We start from the raw sequence: 17,010 nt of genomic DNA, 5'->3' as shown, positions 1-17,010 counted from the left end.
CCCTCACTGAAGTACTTCAACACAACACAACTATAGGATAGAGTGTGTGTGTGTGTGTGTGTGTGTGTGTGTGTGTGTGTGTGTGTGTGTGTGTGTGTGAGACTGTGAGCATTTCAGTTTTGCATGCACCTGCGCCAAACTACAGTATGTGTAGCCAGGTGAGTGCACCTCTTCATGGGCCTGTGAGCAGTTATACAAAAAACCTGTTTATCTGTGTGAATATGTGTGTGCATAGTATCAGTACATACTTACAGTGATTTTTTGCAGCCAAAAGGTATAGAGTGAAAGTGTGTGTGTGTGTGTGTGTGTGTGTGTGTGTGTGTGTGTGTGTGTGTGTGTGTGTGTGTGTGTCTGCCACAAATAAATCTCAGACAAGGTGGAAGACGGGTTGCTGTGGTCTCTGGAGATAAAGACAGGTAAAAGCTCCAAAACAATGGGTGTTTATTTAAATTCAGTATATAATTCCAAACAGCAGGTTCTGCTACAGCAATATGTGTCTTAAATAAACTAAACCATTGCACAGCAGTCATGTGTTGTGCATTACAACAGGCCTGGGTCTGTCTGCTTTAGGTATTGCATCGGGCCACGTCATGAACACATGCATTTCCACTGCTTCCTCACAATGGTCTGACCGGCGAGCAGGGTTGACCGCAGCCAACTCTGAACGGTCAACTCCCACTCAAACAGGCTGCATCGTGTGCAGATCAACACGTGTCTGTAAGGGCGCCTAGAAAAGAGTTGTGCGTTAAAAATCTTGTTTTGTCCGATATCAGCTTTTACATGACATGTACTGACTGCTATCGAAGCTGTGCAACTCACTGCTGATGAAAACTGAACATTTACTGCTGCGGCTTCACATTAAAAAAGTTATGGCTGCAATATTTTGTTTCAGCATCGACTATTAACTCTATGACATTCTAATTTTCCATGATTGATGCAGTGTTTATCACAAAGTTAACAAAGCTTTGTTTACAATGCAAAGTAGAAGCAGAAGCAGTGAGCTGTTGAATGAAGAGCTGCATGCGACAGGCTTTTCTGAAAAGACCAGCGCACCCCCAACACGTCATTAAGGTAAACACCCTATTTCAGCTTGCAGGGCTGTGCAGAATGGCTTTGGTGGTCGCAGTTCAGGAAGACTATTCCCACCGCTCTCAAGTCATTTCCTGTCATGAGCATTCACACCATAAGCTGGTCTCAGACTTTCATTTAAATAGTTATCAGAGGCATGAGAAGGTAAAACTATCCCGCCTTTAACAATTAAAAAGCAAAGAATATAGAAAATAACTATCATGCTACATATTTTTTTACATATTTTGACATTACTTTATCCTCTCTTTTCATCAGTTGTTGCTCTTTCTACAACAAATGTAGAAAGACAAACGCTTTCAGCTGTTATTTTAATATAGCGTTTCAGAAATAAAAACAGACACCAAACTAGGTTGCAGAGCAGCGAGAGGTCATGCTGGCACACTTTCTGTGGCTGGTTGTGTCGAGCAGAGCGATGTGGCGAAGTGACAGCTTTTGTCAGCGGCTTTCCAGGAGAGGAGGCGAGTGAGCAGAGAAAGAGGATGGAGGGGAAGGAGGACGGAGGGCCCTGGTTACCCTTTGCATCCAATAATGTTAGACAGCCTCCTTTTTTCTATTCTTGTTCATTTTTGATTAATTGAAGAACATGCTACAGTAATCGACTCTTTATTTAAAATCACTTGTCCGTCTAAAAAAAGAAAATTCAGAAAATTCTGTAAATATGAACTAATGTTGAGTTTTGAGGGTTAAAACCCCATCAGAAAAGTAACGAGGGTGCGTCCTTCACAAAGCTTAGCAGGTGTTTGCTGTGACGCAAAGAGGATGATACTTAGAGCCATTTTCTTTTGGTTCAGTGTATACAGTGATAACTAGCACATCAAACTCAAATTGTTAGTGCGGAGGCATGTCGTTTCAACATCCAAAGTGTGCTTTCAGATCACGCCACAGTAGTGTGGATGCACGGCAGTCATAGAGAAAGAGTTGAATAGCTACAAACAAAAAAAATCACAGACAATATAAGTTTTGATTCAGACTCGGTCTTATACTTCAGTGAACATCGACTGATGATACCAGTGTCCATTTATCCGACTGCCCTTTCTCAAAAAGCAAATCAAAACACTTGAGCCAGGCTTCAGACTTTGTCAAACATCAACGGTATCCTCTTTAGTTCCATGAAACTCTATTTAGGAGCTGACAAAAGACAGGCCCACATCTCCTTGCGGGGTACAAACCCAGAGAATAACAAATAAGCTCATTCTGTGGTATAATTGTTGCATTCCTGAGTGCGACGGAAAGCAGCCTTAAGCCTATTATTAGCCATATGGAGAGCTACAGGCCTGGCTGGTTAGAGGGAAATGCGCTGCTGGATAGGTGCCAAATCCTCGAGGAGATAGCAAAAGAAATTCCTCGCTTTTAATTAAGAATTTAATACTGAGACTGCTATTAGTGATTAGTATGTAATTAAAAGCTTTAGCAGCGTTACACACACACACAAGCTAATAGATGAATGTACGTGTGCTGTGTGTGTATAAACATGTGCGTGCGTGCGTGTATGGGGGGGGGAGCATATAAATGAAACTCTGCTGATAATCTCAATTTGTTCTTTAAACAATAGCAACAGTTTGTATTAAAAATACAGGTGAAGAAATGTGCCCCTGGTACATATTGCTCCTTTCGGAAATGTCATTACATTGTTTCACAGTTTGGTTTTTACTTCCAGCAGAATGGGGAATAATACTAAATGTGTTGTTTAAGCCTTGGTATGAAGACAGTTATACATCTAGACATTAGTCTTGTATGCTAATGAGATATTATATGATTTTAAAAAATGATTTAAAAAAAAAAGTTTCATAAGATTTGTATTTTGAAGAATCCATCTCAATATGTCTTTATGCTACCTCGTAACAAAACTGCAATTTTTGCAAGTATGCCTAACTGTGAAATACTGTTGAGAAAATCTGTGTATTTTCTTTCTTCTACTATTTTTTTAAATGTCCTTTAATCGTGTGTTGGTTTAAACACTTCACACATTTTCTTTTGTTACCATCAGATTCCAACATGTCTGACCCATGTTTCAAGAGGTAGACTTTGAGACAAACATCTGGACAGCAGATTGGTCTGACATGACATGTAAACTGGGAGCACTGGGGTACATGTAACAGTTGTGTATGTCTGTTACCTAGTGACGAGGGGGTCAAACAGGGTCAGAGGTGAAACTCAATAAAACAAACACACCACTGATTCTCCTTTACCCAAAATGACTCAGGGAAACACAGGCACATGTAAGCAGCTGCACACACATACAGACCGTGTTGTGCACAGAGCCACACATGTTCCCCAACACTAAGCACTGCAGATGTACAGACAAACACTGCCTACACATTGTCACTAAGCTGATTCACATCAAGCACAATGCTGCAGTGATTTCAGTTCTGCTCTTAGGAAACAAGCTCAGCAGTCTCAGTGCAGCTACTCCCAACAGCCTTTCTCCACATATGCAAGTACACTTGACACAGCGCACCGATCTCTGCTGAGCTCAGTCGCATATCTCCCACAGAGCACGCAGGAGAGGATGGGAGCCAGAATAATGGCCCAGTGCTGGTTCATATCAGGTGATTGTCTGTGACATGTGGTGTTCAGCCAAAGGCCAAAGGCCATGGCGGTAGCGCTGCCCTTTACAGCGCCACATTAGGCCAGGCTAATTCGCAGGCAATTAGCCTGGCTGCATGGGAGCTAGCCTGAGGCGACGGGGGGTCGCAGGAGAGCAGTTTAGTCAGCACAGACTGCATAAAGCCATGTTGAGAAGATACAGGTCTAGAGACTGCATTTCTCAAGCGGTAAATAATGGCAAGACCTTCACATTTCAATAATAATAATATAATGGTAAGGTGAGCTTTAAAAACAACATTTCCCATCATTATATTAAGCCTGGATAGAATAGAGCAGCATAGAATACAGATACAGTTGTGTTGATCTACTTTTTCTTTCATAAAAAAAAAATCATTAATTTGTCTACAAAATGTCAAACAAATATGTTTTAAAGTAACATTCTGTAAATGGAAAGATAATTAAGGCAAAACACAAGACCTTAATCACAAATATTGTAGGACGTGATCAAGGTCATTTTCGGAGTTTCTGAATGCACTTCAGAAAATCTCAAAACCCCAATTTAATCTCAAACAAATTGACACAAAACAAACAAAGACAGAAAGCTTTGGCCTCCCGCTGCTTCTCCCTATGAGTTGGGGTACAGGTGGACCCTAAAGTGGAGGGACACGAGGGTGTGAAGGGCTGCGGAGGGCATGAGAAAGTAGAGCGGAGCACAGTGTAGGACAGAGTCAGAGAGAGAGGTAAAGATAATGCTGTTCCAGTGATGACAAATAACGGGGCAATGACGCAGCCTCGTGCAAAGCTGTTAGCATTCTACTCCAGTACACTGTATCTACATTTGTTTTCCTTGAAAAGAAAGCAAAGCCAGATGCATTTAAGGGACCTAAAGATGTTCCAAAAACAGAATTGCCCTTATGCATTTGTGTGCGTTTTAATTTGATGTTCTTTTTTTGTTTTTGCTTTCTTAACCTCCTCCACCGCTCTGGAGGAAGGTTCCCATTATAACTCTTAAGATGAAAAGAGCTTTCCATATTCATTTTCAGCTAAGACACAAACATCTCATGACCTTGGAAAGTGTGAGTGTGTGTCTGTGGGTAGAACGCTTCACCATGCAACATGTACAACAAGCATGTGCTGTTCAACCAGCGTACGTTATCGTGTGATTTCTAAGGATGGATGCTAGTGTGTGTGTGTGTGTGTGTGTGTGTGTGTGTGTGTGTGTGTGTGTGTGTGTGTGTGTGTGTGTGTGTGTGTGTCCTGGTTTCAACTCCGCCGTTCCTGTGCTCTCACATTATCATACAGAGCAGACGGCGTGCGTGTGCTGGGTAGTAAAACTCTCCTCTGCTCTCTGACAGTCTCCTCTCTCTTCTCCGCCGCCCCCCCCCATCTCCTCTCCTGCTGAGCTCCTCGCATGTAATCTGCAGACTGCACACGTTCACTGCCTACCTGAGTGGGAGTCTTTCTGTGTGTGTACGAGCTCGTGTGGGCACGTATGTGTGCACAGAGGGTGAAGGAGAAGGCAGGAGCGACGGACCAGGTATGAGGCGTTTCCTGAAAGCTCGAGTGTTCTCCTCGAGTCGGCACATTCAGAGAAAACTAATTTCAACGTGTGTACTATGTCTGCCGAACGTGGCAGCCAGACAATCTTTGAGTCTGCGTCACTGTGTGCAGCTGACAGCAATCACCTGAACTGGAATGACTTATGTAACTTTCCCTGTGACGGTGGGCCACGGCTGGTATAAAACAAGCCCCCTGTTCAGAATCGGGTCATCCAGGAAGCACAAGTGTAGAGCCTTCTCTCAAACACTTACACAGAAATGGGACCTGTGCTGTACTGCTTGATTTGTTACTCAACATGCTTCTAAAATGTCAGCTCTAGCACAGGTAAGTGGTTGTGAAAAGGTTTCTGTTGAAACAGAGTCTCAAAGTGCTGTGCTTTGAAAAACATTCTGTAAAATACTGACAAGAACATTATCGTGCTTTGTGTAAATGGCCCTAACCTATTAGGAAAGAAACACAACTTTGGGTTATGTATCCTTCAACAAACTCCCTGCACCGATAGCATGGAAAAATGCCAGAACATGTGAAAAATATAACCACAGCAGCATCAGAACAGTGCTTTAATGATCCTACTTGAATGCAGCCACACACACAAATCAATGGATCTAGACTGAGGTGTAATTATGGGATACTAAAACATCCTGGTATCCAAATACAGCCGACGGGAGAAGGCAGGCATGAGCTGCAGCGAGAGAGAGCCTGAATGGTCTTAATAACCCCTATCCTCTCTCTGCAAACAGAAAATGAATTGATTGAATCCTACATGCAGGTAAGAAGCTCTGCCAGCACAACATGGCGTCTATCATAACCTTTTTGTCTCTGTTTCTGGCATGCATCCCTGCTCAGGGAATGGTGTGTTGAAGATTATAGACGGGGAACAAACACAGGTTGGTGAAAGGGAAAGAAGAAGAGAGAAGAGGAGTGACTAAGATAGAGGAAGAGGGTTGGTGGGGTGCACATGCTTGGGAGATGAAGATAGAAAGTGAAAGAGAGAGAAATAATGAGTAGAAGACAAATGTCCCCGCTCTCAGAGAGATGAATAGGTTGATAGTTTGCAGACAGCCTTTTCCAATGTGTCAGTGGAAGGACTATATCCATTCGCTTCTTCACTAATAAGGTAGAGAATCCCCAAGACACAACCTAGGGATCTATTCATTCGTCTCCAATAACACAGCCACCTCTCTGCTCATATTAGGCAGGATTTGCATAGCTGCATTTACATAAGGATTTAATAATGTCGTCTGAATGAGACCAAACGCATCTGTCAATCACTCCTGGTTCAGTAAAAGGTTTCTGTGCTCTTAGCGCTGTGTCAGATTTGTGAAGTTTGAGCACTAGCAATAGATTTGAGGTTTAAAAGCATTTGATCGGTTGAGGAACATATCCGCTTGTTGAATCCAAATCCAGGTTTAGCTCCCAACATTTGTAGGTTATAAATAACTTAAAATGTAGATCATTTTTTGTTGGGAGGGAATGTTTGAGCAAAATTGTTGCCCACTTATCTTTTCAACAGTTCCTGACTCAAAAATGGAAGGTCCTCATTCGGAGCTACTACGTTGAGTTAATGGAATTATTAATATGACATTGGCAGTGAGGTGATTCTCCCAATCCATGGTTTGGTTCAGACCTCTGCTTGTTTGTTTTTGGGTTGGGTAGTGGTAGGGGTTTCGCGACACAAGACCACAGTCATTAATTCCCCAGAACAAAACATTTGTTTATTGTTTATTTTCAGAATTGTTATCCCCCCCAGACGTAACAATGAAATTATTATAAAAAATAAGTCATTCAAAGGCTTATTTTGTATGTGATTGCCAGTTAAATGCATAAACCTTGAAATAAGCTAGTTACTACTTGCGCAATTATTAAGGCCTGGAGTGCACTCTGATCCATTTGGACTCATCAGGTATGTTGACACACAGAAATGAACCCAGCTATAAATCTTAACCCTAAAAATCCAAAATGTATATTACAAAGTGTATGTTTTGTGTCTGCCCTTACCTTCCAGCCGCTTCCTGCTTCTTTGTAGTAGGGGAAGTTGTCACAGATCCACTGGTAGATCTCGCTGAGGGTCATCCGTTTGCGTGGTGAGCCGTTGATTGCGAAGGTGATCAGACTGGCGTAGCTGTAGGGCGGTTTACCGTCTCTGTGCTGAGCAGCCTCCTCCTGGTCCAGCGTGGTTCCCGGGTCCAGATGCACAATTTTCTTTCCAGGTCCGTGCCCGTGATGGTGGCCGTGGTGATGGTGTCCATGGTGGTGGCCGTGGTGGTGTCCAGCGTCTGCCTTCTGGATGGCTGCCCTCATGCTGAGCTGGGGGAGCCAGTCCATGGAGGTCAGGCTGCTCTCCAGCTCAGAGGTCATGGTGCTTGTAGGTCTTGGGGTCCAAAGGGAAGGGGTGGAGGCTCAGCGACGTGGCGTGTGGAGGATCTCCTGCAGGCTCACTGAATGGGTTCTGTGCAGCAACCGTGGCTCAAGTCTGGAAGAGCAGGAGGTTTGTTTACTACCTCTATTCATCTCCTTTAGCCAGAGCAGAAAGCACACTTGGCAGAGACACACAGATGTTAACTTGCATATTATTTTACACATACAGTGAAGCTTTGTATAATGGAAAACTAAACATTGTGGCATGTTCATCACTTGGTCTTTAACACTGCACATTAAACTGATCTGCAAGGTGAGCTATGGATAAGAATCAAACTTGAATCAAAAAGTGACCGAAGTGAAAGGTGGAGTCCTTCCCTCGTGCATGTTCACAAGTTCTTCATTTAGCCACTGCAATGGCTGCTGCTGCAACGCACAAACACAAAACCACACAAGACGGTGAGCTTGCACTGCCAGACAGCCTTCATAAGATATTAATATCGCACAAGCGCTCAACTGGCCTCGGCATCTGTCCAACCCGATTAAAACTCTCCTCTCTTTCTCGGTCTGTGTTCTGTCTATCTGGATTGCCTCTCACTCTCGTTCTCTCCAAAGTGGAAATGGCAATTGGATCTGCAGAGTGACTAAAAGCTGGGGAATTGTTTTCACAAGTGCCTGCCAAATGGGGGGGAACAGCTAAGGAGGAATTCCAGCACTCTAGACTCTAGAGGAGCCGAAAGCTCGTCCCCTTTCCTTCTCTGTGTAACCCCCCAACACACGTCTTCCCATTCTCTGACTCTCAACGTGCTTCACTCTCCTGTCAAGTGCATGCCCACCCACCCTACTCCCCCTGCGTCTCAGATCCTGTTCAGACAGACACAAACAATGAAAAAAAAACTCAAGAAGCCCCAAGTTTTTAATTTGGTAGCTATTTTTAGAGCGGCGCGGAACTTGAAAAATGAGTCTTCTGCAAGTAGAGAAGGAACGTTTTTGTGTTTTTTCTTCAAGCATGATGATTCAGAAAAAAATAAAAAACTAAGACGAGAGAAAAATTACTCACCCATTGTTCTGTACTCAAGTCAGTCACAGAACATTTGTAGCTTTGTCACTACTGGACTGAGAATGTCATGTAACTGTTACTCATCATGGAGTGAAGATGTTGCTTTCACTCCATGATTAACAAAGAAAATTGCCTCGTTAGAGCTTTGTGTTTTTGGAAGATAATCGCTCTGCATTCTGGGAAATGCAGGTGAACCTACAGGGTTTACGAACGAGATAGGAGTGGGCAAATGCCAGTGAACACTTAGCAGAGGCTGGATGGATGGATTCAGCCTAAGGACAGAGAAATCTTCATCTAAACCTTTGTCTGCCATCCCATGCACTAACCTTCCCATGTCCTTGAACAACAAAGAGCCCACGCATTTTCCATTCAGGCTCACTGTATATAATCAAGGTGGGAGAACTTCAATGAGCCTGCCTACCAAGAGCAACACAAACCCCTCTCTCTCTTTCCACCAATCCCCCGGGGAGCCCAATACGCCAGGATGAGGAAGGGAAGTACTCAGCAGCTCCTGTAAAAACCTCGCTTAATTACAAGCAGAAAAAACAAATGTTTAGCAGCAGACTCATCAAGCCAAACAAACCAGGCAGTGGGACTATGTGAAGGAAACCGAGCAGAGATATGCCCGATGAGGACTCATGCACAACACCACCCCCCCATCTCCTCCTCAAGGCCCTGCCACTGTGGGAGAAGCCAGAGCCAACCCCCTCTTCCAAATCCCAGGAAGCCATCTTAATTAGTGCACCTTTTTTTTCTCTTTTCGTGTTTTCGCTGTAGGGAAGGTAGCATTGCTAGTTGTAGTGGGTAGGTGGGAATGGGGGTGGTGACACAAGACACAGAACAACACGTACTTATTTTCCCCTCATTAAAAGGAGGCTCAAGCTGCAAATCAGCCTGCCACAAGCCCTGACCTGCTGTGCTGCCGTGGCTGTTGTTGTAGATAAGTTTTGGAGCGTGGGCAGGCTGCACGGTGGCACGGTGTAGCTTCGCACCGCTAGCCGGGTGAGGATGATGAGTAATAGAAGAGAGCGGAGAGGGAAGAGGAGGGGCATGACTTGGCTTCTGGGGAGAGGGGCCCTGCTGAGCGGGTAGACGCAACCAATTACCTAGTCGACTCAGTCAACTGGTCCCACAGTGACTGGGCTCACCTCAGCACTGTGCCTTTTGTCTCTGATATCCGCCGTGTTTCACAGAAGCCTCAGAGGCCCACACGGTATCAGGGGAGGGAAATGATCAACGCAGAGGAGACAGCTTACATCTCTGCTTATCTTAGAGCTATCAGTTTTCAAAATGTACGCATTGTTCTGCAGGCGTAGATGGTGAGTATTACATTCTCATCTCAGGTAATTGTTCATGATCATCTAAGAGTACTGAAACAGCAGTATGTATTAAGGAGGAAATTAACCTTTCAGTCGATGTTGGTCTTTGTAGATGTTCACAACATCTGGACTGATAACATTCATACAGTATATTTGAGTAGTAGACTCACTTCTCTTACGCAGCATGAGATGACTATATCCTCCTCAGGTGCAGATTCAAACCTGAAGGGCCTTTTATGTCATATTTTATCCTGTAACTAATGGAAGTCACTTTAAACACTATACTTTTACAATTAAATTATGTTATGAGTAAAACATGTGTGTGTTTTCAAAGATATGATTAACTGATTGTTGTGAAATAAAACTGAACAGTTTAATTGAGAGTTAATTTCCTGAAAGCTGCAGGGCAGGAGAGAACTCATTGTAATGCAATAATTGCAGGCTCAAACAGACACCAAAATAACAATTCCTGCACATACTCAAAACATCAAAAACGTAACCAACTAGACAGATTTCAAAGAGATGTAATTGAATAGAAAATAAAGGTAGCGAAGAGGGGATATTCTGGCAACCGATCATACAGGATTAGGAGCGTTTGATTAAATAGTTTGAATGCTTGTCGCATAAATATGCATGGCAACATACATTTTCAGAGATAAACATTTGGCTGACATTAGTAAGTATCAAAAGCGGTTCAAAATTGGGCAAAAAATAACATGTGGCATCACAGATTTCTATTTACAGATTTAAAAAAAAAATTCCTGTTAAAAGTTAACTTTGGCATCTTGAAAGTTGAAAGTTAGTACCTGGCACTTCCATAAAAGATTACAAGCATGAGTATAAAAAGAAGAGCAAGGATTTGGACGATTATGAACAAGAAATCTTTTTCATGCAAAGAATTTTAATACATCACTCTCTGCACTGTGGAAGGAGCTTTCATGACTGGGAACATTGTCCCTTTAAAAAGAGTTGAGGGTCTGTATGTGATTGAATATATTCACCCATTAGACTTTGTAGCTGTGATGCACTCACTCAGCTGTATGCATCACTAACAGCTAACCGTCTCCCGCTGCTAGCAGGCTTTTAGACGGAGAGAGGCTTTACAGTTCTGCATTTTAATAGAGAACTTTGAATGGAGTGACGGGGGATGGGTGAGGGAGGGAGCCAAAAGAAAGAGGCATCAAAATATTTTCAGAGGAAAATGAAGTAATGACAAAATACCCACCCGGAGCGTGCCGAGCAGAGGGGGTTTCTTGGAAGAACTGCCTTGGCAACGGTAATGCTAATGTGTCAAAAGAAAGTCTGTAGGCATACTGAGCGCTGTCATGTCGAAGAGTGTGGGCCTTTCAGACGAAGGGGGAAAGGTCCAAAAAGCGGTATTGAAAGTCTTAATTACTTTCGGCTTCAGAGCCAGAAAGCATACCCCTGAAAAGGTTCAATTATAAGATATCAAGGCAAATCAGCTGCCCTTATGGAGGATGCTTACTCATCTCTCAATGGAGCTGGGTTAAGCAATTATCGCTTGATACTGTAGTGTGTACTTATTCTCAAAGGAGACCTGGAGAGGCATCGATGTAATGCACCGTTTCAAACTGAGATTTAGTGGCCTTACTCCTTAAAGCGAGTGGTCAAGAAAACTAATCCTTGAAAGGAAAAAGTAAGGGGGAAAAAAAAGAGATTCAGAAAGAGGGAGATCATTTATCCCTGACAGTGCAACCCGCTTTAATCAGAGGTTTCTGAATACTGATCGCTGGCCCAAGTCAATCAAGTGCATCTCAAATGAAAACATAACGTGCTGATTAACACAGCTTCTGTCAGGTCTGAAAGAACTTCTGATTGAAAGAAGGAAAGACAAATCCGAAGGTTCCAATGAATTCCTTAAGGCTTAGAATAAAATATTTAACTCGCTAAGCCCACACAGAATACAACACCTGAAAACATCTGCCAAGGTAGAGGGAGTTAGCGACCCAGAGGACTTACCACTGCCAAACTAGAAAAAGCTATAACAATTCCAGATTCTGACAACGGCAAAGTTAAAAAGGCATTTTTTGTCATAAATAAAACATAGGCGTGCAGCATTTCGGCAAACTCCCCCAACGATCGGTCCCAAGAGAGAGACGAGATGCTGTTTGTGAACTCATGCTTTGCACAGTAAAGGAGGCTACAGCACTGCGTCACCGCGACTCAAACCACATTCCCACATCCAGCTCTATTCAGCAAGGACTAGTCCTCTTTAAAAATTCATTAATTTACAGCAAAAATAGATTAAAGCGCCCAACCTAAAAAGTTTGGCTTGCGAATAGCATTAATAATGGAAACGAGCATCAAAAACCTAGAGGCCCTGGCTCCAAGGCATGGCTTAGGTTTTGTTGCACTTTATAATGGAGAGTCATTTACATGTTTTAGAAGTATTACAGCTTTTTGATGCTTGTTTATAATAACATTGTTTTACATGCAAATTGGCTCACAATTGTTGCTCATTAAAACATAACCAGGAGAGTGCAACAGCGCTGAGCATGTGTAAGACCGAGGCTTTACATCAGGACGCTTTGCACTGGACTCTTGTTGCTGGCAGCCCCACTGCCGAGTTCAATCCAAACGACAGCCTTTTCAAAGTGATCATCCCCCATTTTATTTTTTACATCTTGCTCTTTCAAATCATAGCAACGCTTTCCTAAAAGAATCAAAGAGGATTTTGACAAGATAAAAGGATTTGCTGCATTTGAATCCAAATTGTGTGTATTTTCCTGGGGACAAGACACAAATTACACTGACTGGGAGCACTCAGAGAACTTAAAGGGTACTTAAAAGGAGAGTAAGAATACTCTAATGCGTTGTCAAAATTGTTCCGCCATCCCAGCCTCAAGATGAAGGAGTTTGCTGTGAGTTTATAGGTAAACCAACAAATAAGAGACAGCTGATTTGGGATAAAGGGTTTTACACCCACACAATAGCAGGGGTCAGGTAATTACTTCTAATATCGGGTCATTCCTATAATCACTTTTTCCTAATGATGATTTAAACAGCTGATAATTGATATGACCCGAGGTAATGAAGATGACCTGTTGACCTAGTGCCATTGTACAGGCCTGATAATTGCAAAGCAAATTAGAGGGCTTTTTCTAGCTGAAGCATACGAGACCTCATCCTCACCTCCTACTGTAGGTTTAGCTACAGCGCTCTGGCGGGAGTGTTCACGACAAACAGAAGAAGACAGAGATGCTCGCAGGCATCAATCCATACAACTGAATAGAGTGGGTGTTTGCTAAAAGCATAATCTTACTTGACAAGTCCTTAAGTAAACAGATCTTCTTTCCAAGGTTAAACACAGATTCTGTATAATGGAGGAGGTATGAAAAGGTGAGCCTATAGTCGGTCTGTTTGCAAGGATCAACACTGAGGCTAACACAGACTAACATTTTCAGCAGAGCAACTGAAAGCAATTGGTTTGTAAAAAAGCTGTAACATTTCGTTTTTTCTTTAAATGATAAATGGCAACCCTATGACCTCTGGAAAACTGCACAGAAACCAGGAGGCAGCGAACATCTTTCGATTCTATTATGTATTCAAACAGATATCTTCATCTTTTTCGAAAATGTAAAAATATGTATACAGTATATAAACTGTACATTTTGTTGCCATACATCAGCTTGCTTAGTTCAGGGACTTAACTTTTGTTGGGCTGTAAATCCTTCTGGGCAGACAGTGAGAAGACAACATTACTTATGGATTCACACAAAAAGAATATATTACAAGCCATATGAATATGCAGAGAGACAACTCCAAATCTTTACAGCCATGAATGATTCACAGTTCCTTATTTCGTTTGTGAATTTGATTAATTATTTAATATTTTTTGAATTTTTCAAAATATTTGTAAATTTGATCTCATTGAGCAGCCAGAGCTATTTTTATTTACCAATGTCCCCTGTGATCAATAAGTCAAATGGCCCTTAAAGTACCTGCCAGGTTCCCATAGCACCCTCCCACTGCTGCTGCTTTGCATTGACTGGGATTAGTTGTTTACTTTGAGACACTAATCATTTATTTGTAACCTTAAACGAATATTATCTACCGTTAGTTTGTGGTTCCTCTTTTTTAAAAGATATTTAAATAGCTTAAAATTGTTTTGTAGATCATTCCTAACACGAAGCCAGGCCACCTTTTTTTTTTACACTTGAATCACTTAACCATGTAAAAACTCTACTTAAGTAAATGCAGATATTTTATCAATGTATGTTCAATATTATGCTTTGTGGTGATTTGATTATGTTGTTTAGTCCTAAATACAATCATCTTAAAACACTAGATTTTAGTTTTTTTAATGTACCATTGTTAAACTTTCAGTAACATAGTAAATGTTATATTGATTATTTGATTTACAAAAACAAAACAATACAAAAAAAAGTAAACACATTGGCTAAGCCATACGTACATGACAACCTTTTGTAGTATTCTTGTGTTGCTTAAGACATTGTAAAAAAAAAGTGCTCAGTGTGAAGTGAATGATCCAGATGTGCAGTGACCAACCTGGAGGCAATCCTCAGTATATGTTTGTGATATAGTCTTCCTCCGGAGGATGGAATTAATAGTGGAAAATGGTACGCTGAGTCTTTCCCAAAGAAACTCAAATGCATGTAGTGTGTCCACAAAAAAAACCTTAATGCAACTTTCCAAAAGTCATTACGACACTTGTTTCTCAGCATTGCATTTGCTGACATTGACGATAATTAAAACGACCTTTCCGATGATAAAACAGAAATCAGTAAAACATTATGAGGGTCCCTTCTCTTCATGTTTCATGCGATTCTGCATAACGTTTTAATGAGGCATTTAGGGGTCTATGAGTGATCTACTGAGAAAGTCTACAATGGCAATCAGCAGTGAGTGTGGCAGCTGTTCGGCAATTAAAAGCCAAATTACCCTCAATCAACACCATTTACAAGCGCAAGTCAATCTCAGAGCAAATAATGATGAGAGAAATCTGTTCAGACAGCTCTCATCTTGATAGGAATTAGAGGCGCATCCAAATCAGGGACAGGGTACTCTCTCAAACGTGTTCTCAGTCTGTCGCTCCCACCAACACACATACCTCCACTTGTCTGTGTGCTTTTGGAGAGAAAAAATGTATAGTATTGTCTGGCTCTCCCCACTGCAGCATGATGAAAGATAATGACTTCTTTACAGTATAAGATGGGCACCGTTTATGGTTAGGTTGTAGTCTCTTCATGGAAAGAGAATACACCGATCCATTTAAGGCAGCCTATAGAAAAGAAATCCATAGTGGGGGGGGGGGGAATAACTGCTCTCTCAAAAAACTCTACTGGAAAATGGCACAAAAAAGTGCTTCATGCATTGTTGAAAAAACTATTACTCAAGAATACAAATTATAGTAGCTTCTGTATGGTAAATTATGTACCCAAAATATGTGAAATGTAGTGTTATCTGTATCAAATATAAATCACATGCCTGTAAATAAGGTATGCCCAGTGTATATGATGTATATCTGACTTGGTATTGTAGGTCTCAAGCTTGTATTTATCCTTTTCAATTGTCCATGTGGAGCCACTTAAAATGACATCCTTTAAATAATGTGCTGACTGAACAACGAACCATAGCATGATGCATAGAGGCATACGCATGCAAACATACTGTACATTAGTGATTTCAAATTAAATACTGTGCAAAAAATCTACACAAAAAAGAAAGCAACTCAAATGTATCTATATGGAAGATGTTATGCTGTGAAACAAAGTTGGTATATCTTCAATGAATGCCTGAAGCAAATACTGTCTGACTTATTCTCCCTTCTGTTACTACTTTCCTTAAAACCATCGAGTTCATTTGTTTTCAATTGTGTAGCTGATTCAATACAAGCATTTTGCCTCTACATACTGTAACGTTGTCACCAATACAGACTCTTTGAGCTTGGTTGTTTCTCGGTCAGGCTCTAATCTTCCACTGTTATCACTTCTAAAGTGTTTTCAGCTGTGCAAGCCACTGTCCTTCCCATCGTCCAACACAATTCACCACTCCGATATGATCTGTTAAACACCGCTTTCTCCACAGCCTGTTAACCGACAGCCTCACCGTCTGAATGGAAAACTTAAAATAAGTTGACTTTATCTGACCGACATTAAGGATAAAGACAAATGCTCCGGTGTCTGAATGCATGCATACTGTGACAGGCAGCGAACTTGTCATAGCCTGCCATTAAGTCAAAGCACTGGGCTTTAGCAACACTTATTTCCAGGTAAACCACGATAATGTCACCAACATTCACGACTGACATTCAAAAATTCTTGTGGACAGACTACTCACCGTCGTAGGTGAATGTGAACCGGCTCAATGTGGTCTACTGTGTCTCAGAAGCTCCAGACGCCTTTTATTCTGCACTTGAAAATCCCACTCGATGACAAAAGCTCCGGCGGTGCCTGGGCGCTGTCACCGGGCAGCATGCACGGTGCTCAGGGCCGTCACACTGACCGCTGCTGTGGTCAGTCGACAGTCATGACGGGCAGACTCTTCGTGCAATTCGCATTTGCGCTCAACACGGCGGAGATCCCGGGTCTCTGTGCTCCGCTCGGCTGCTACACCACCGGAACTACTTCCCAAGCCAGCCGGAGCACGTTGAAGATAAATTCATGCACCACAATGGGAAAAATGAAATCACATCCATTTAAATAGTTCCCAATTTCCTAATGAGATTCTACCGGAACACACATACTCCCGCCATAAATACGTCAAGCAAAAAGCCTATCTATAGGCTAATGGCATAACTAATATTGTGAATAATGTGACATAATTATCATACTGTTGTGTTCAGGTTTATGTATTTTGAGTAGGCTATCACCATTATCTAGACTCTAATCATTGTCACTATTAGAAGTATTTAAACATGGCAGTTATTTTTAACCGTTTCACAAGGAAAACTATAAAAAAATAAATAGATTAAAAAAGAACATTGTCCAAATACAATGAATTATTGTAGGCAAGGAATTGAGGCCTAGACTAAAACATAACACTGATATTATAACAATAGCATTAATTGGCATCTTGGTATTATTCTGTGCTGAC

At 41.9% G+C, this 17,010-nt stretch overlaps 1 protein-coding gene across 1 annotated transcript; it reads right to left on the bottom strand.

Moving 5' to 3' along the window:
* Positions 1-450: 450 nt before the first annotated feature.
* On the bottom strand, positions 451-7,663 carry LOC104955182 (forkhead box protein J3-like). The gene is made up of 2 exons (XM_010782428.1): positions 7,195-7,663; positions 451-727 (listed from the first exon to the last, which is right to left on the bottom strand). The coding sequence occupies exons 1-2, from the start codon at positions 7,552-7,554 to the stop codon at positions 680-682; spliced, it is 408 nt and encodes a 135-aa protein (XP_010780730.1). The 5' UTR covers positions 7,555-7,663; the 3' UTR covers positions 451-679.
* Between the last annotated feature and the right edge of the window lie 9,347 nt (positions 7,664-17,010).

The sequence above is a fragment of the Notothenia coriiceps genome, unplaced genomic scaffold (genome assembly GCF_000735185.1).
Source record: "Notothenia coriiceps isolate Sejong01 unplaced genomic scaffold, NC01 NC01_scaffold00024667, whole genome shotgun sequence".
Classification (NCBI taxonomy): Eukaryota; Metazoa; Chordata; class Actinopteri; order Perciformes; family Nototheniidae; genus Notothenia; species Notothenia coriiceps.
Note: the sequence above shows the minus strand (reverse complement) of the source record. Positions and strands in the feature narration are given on the sequence as shown.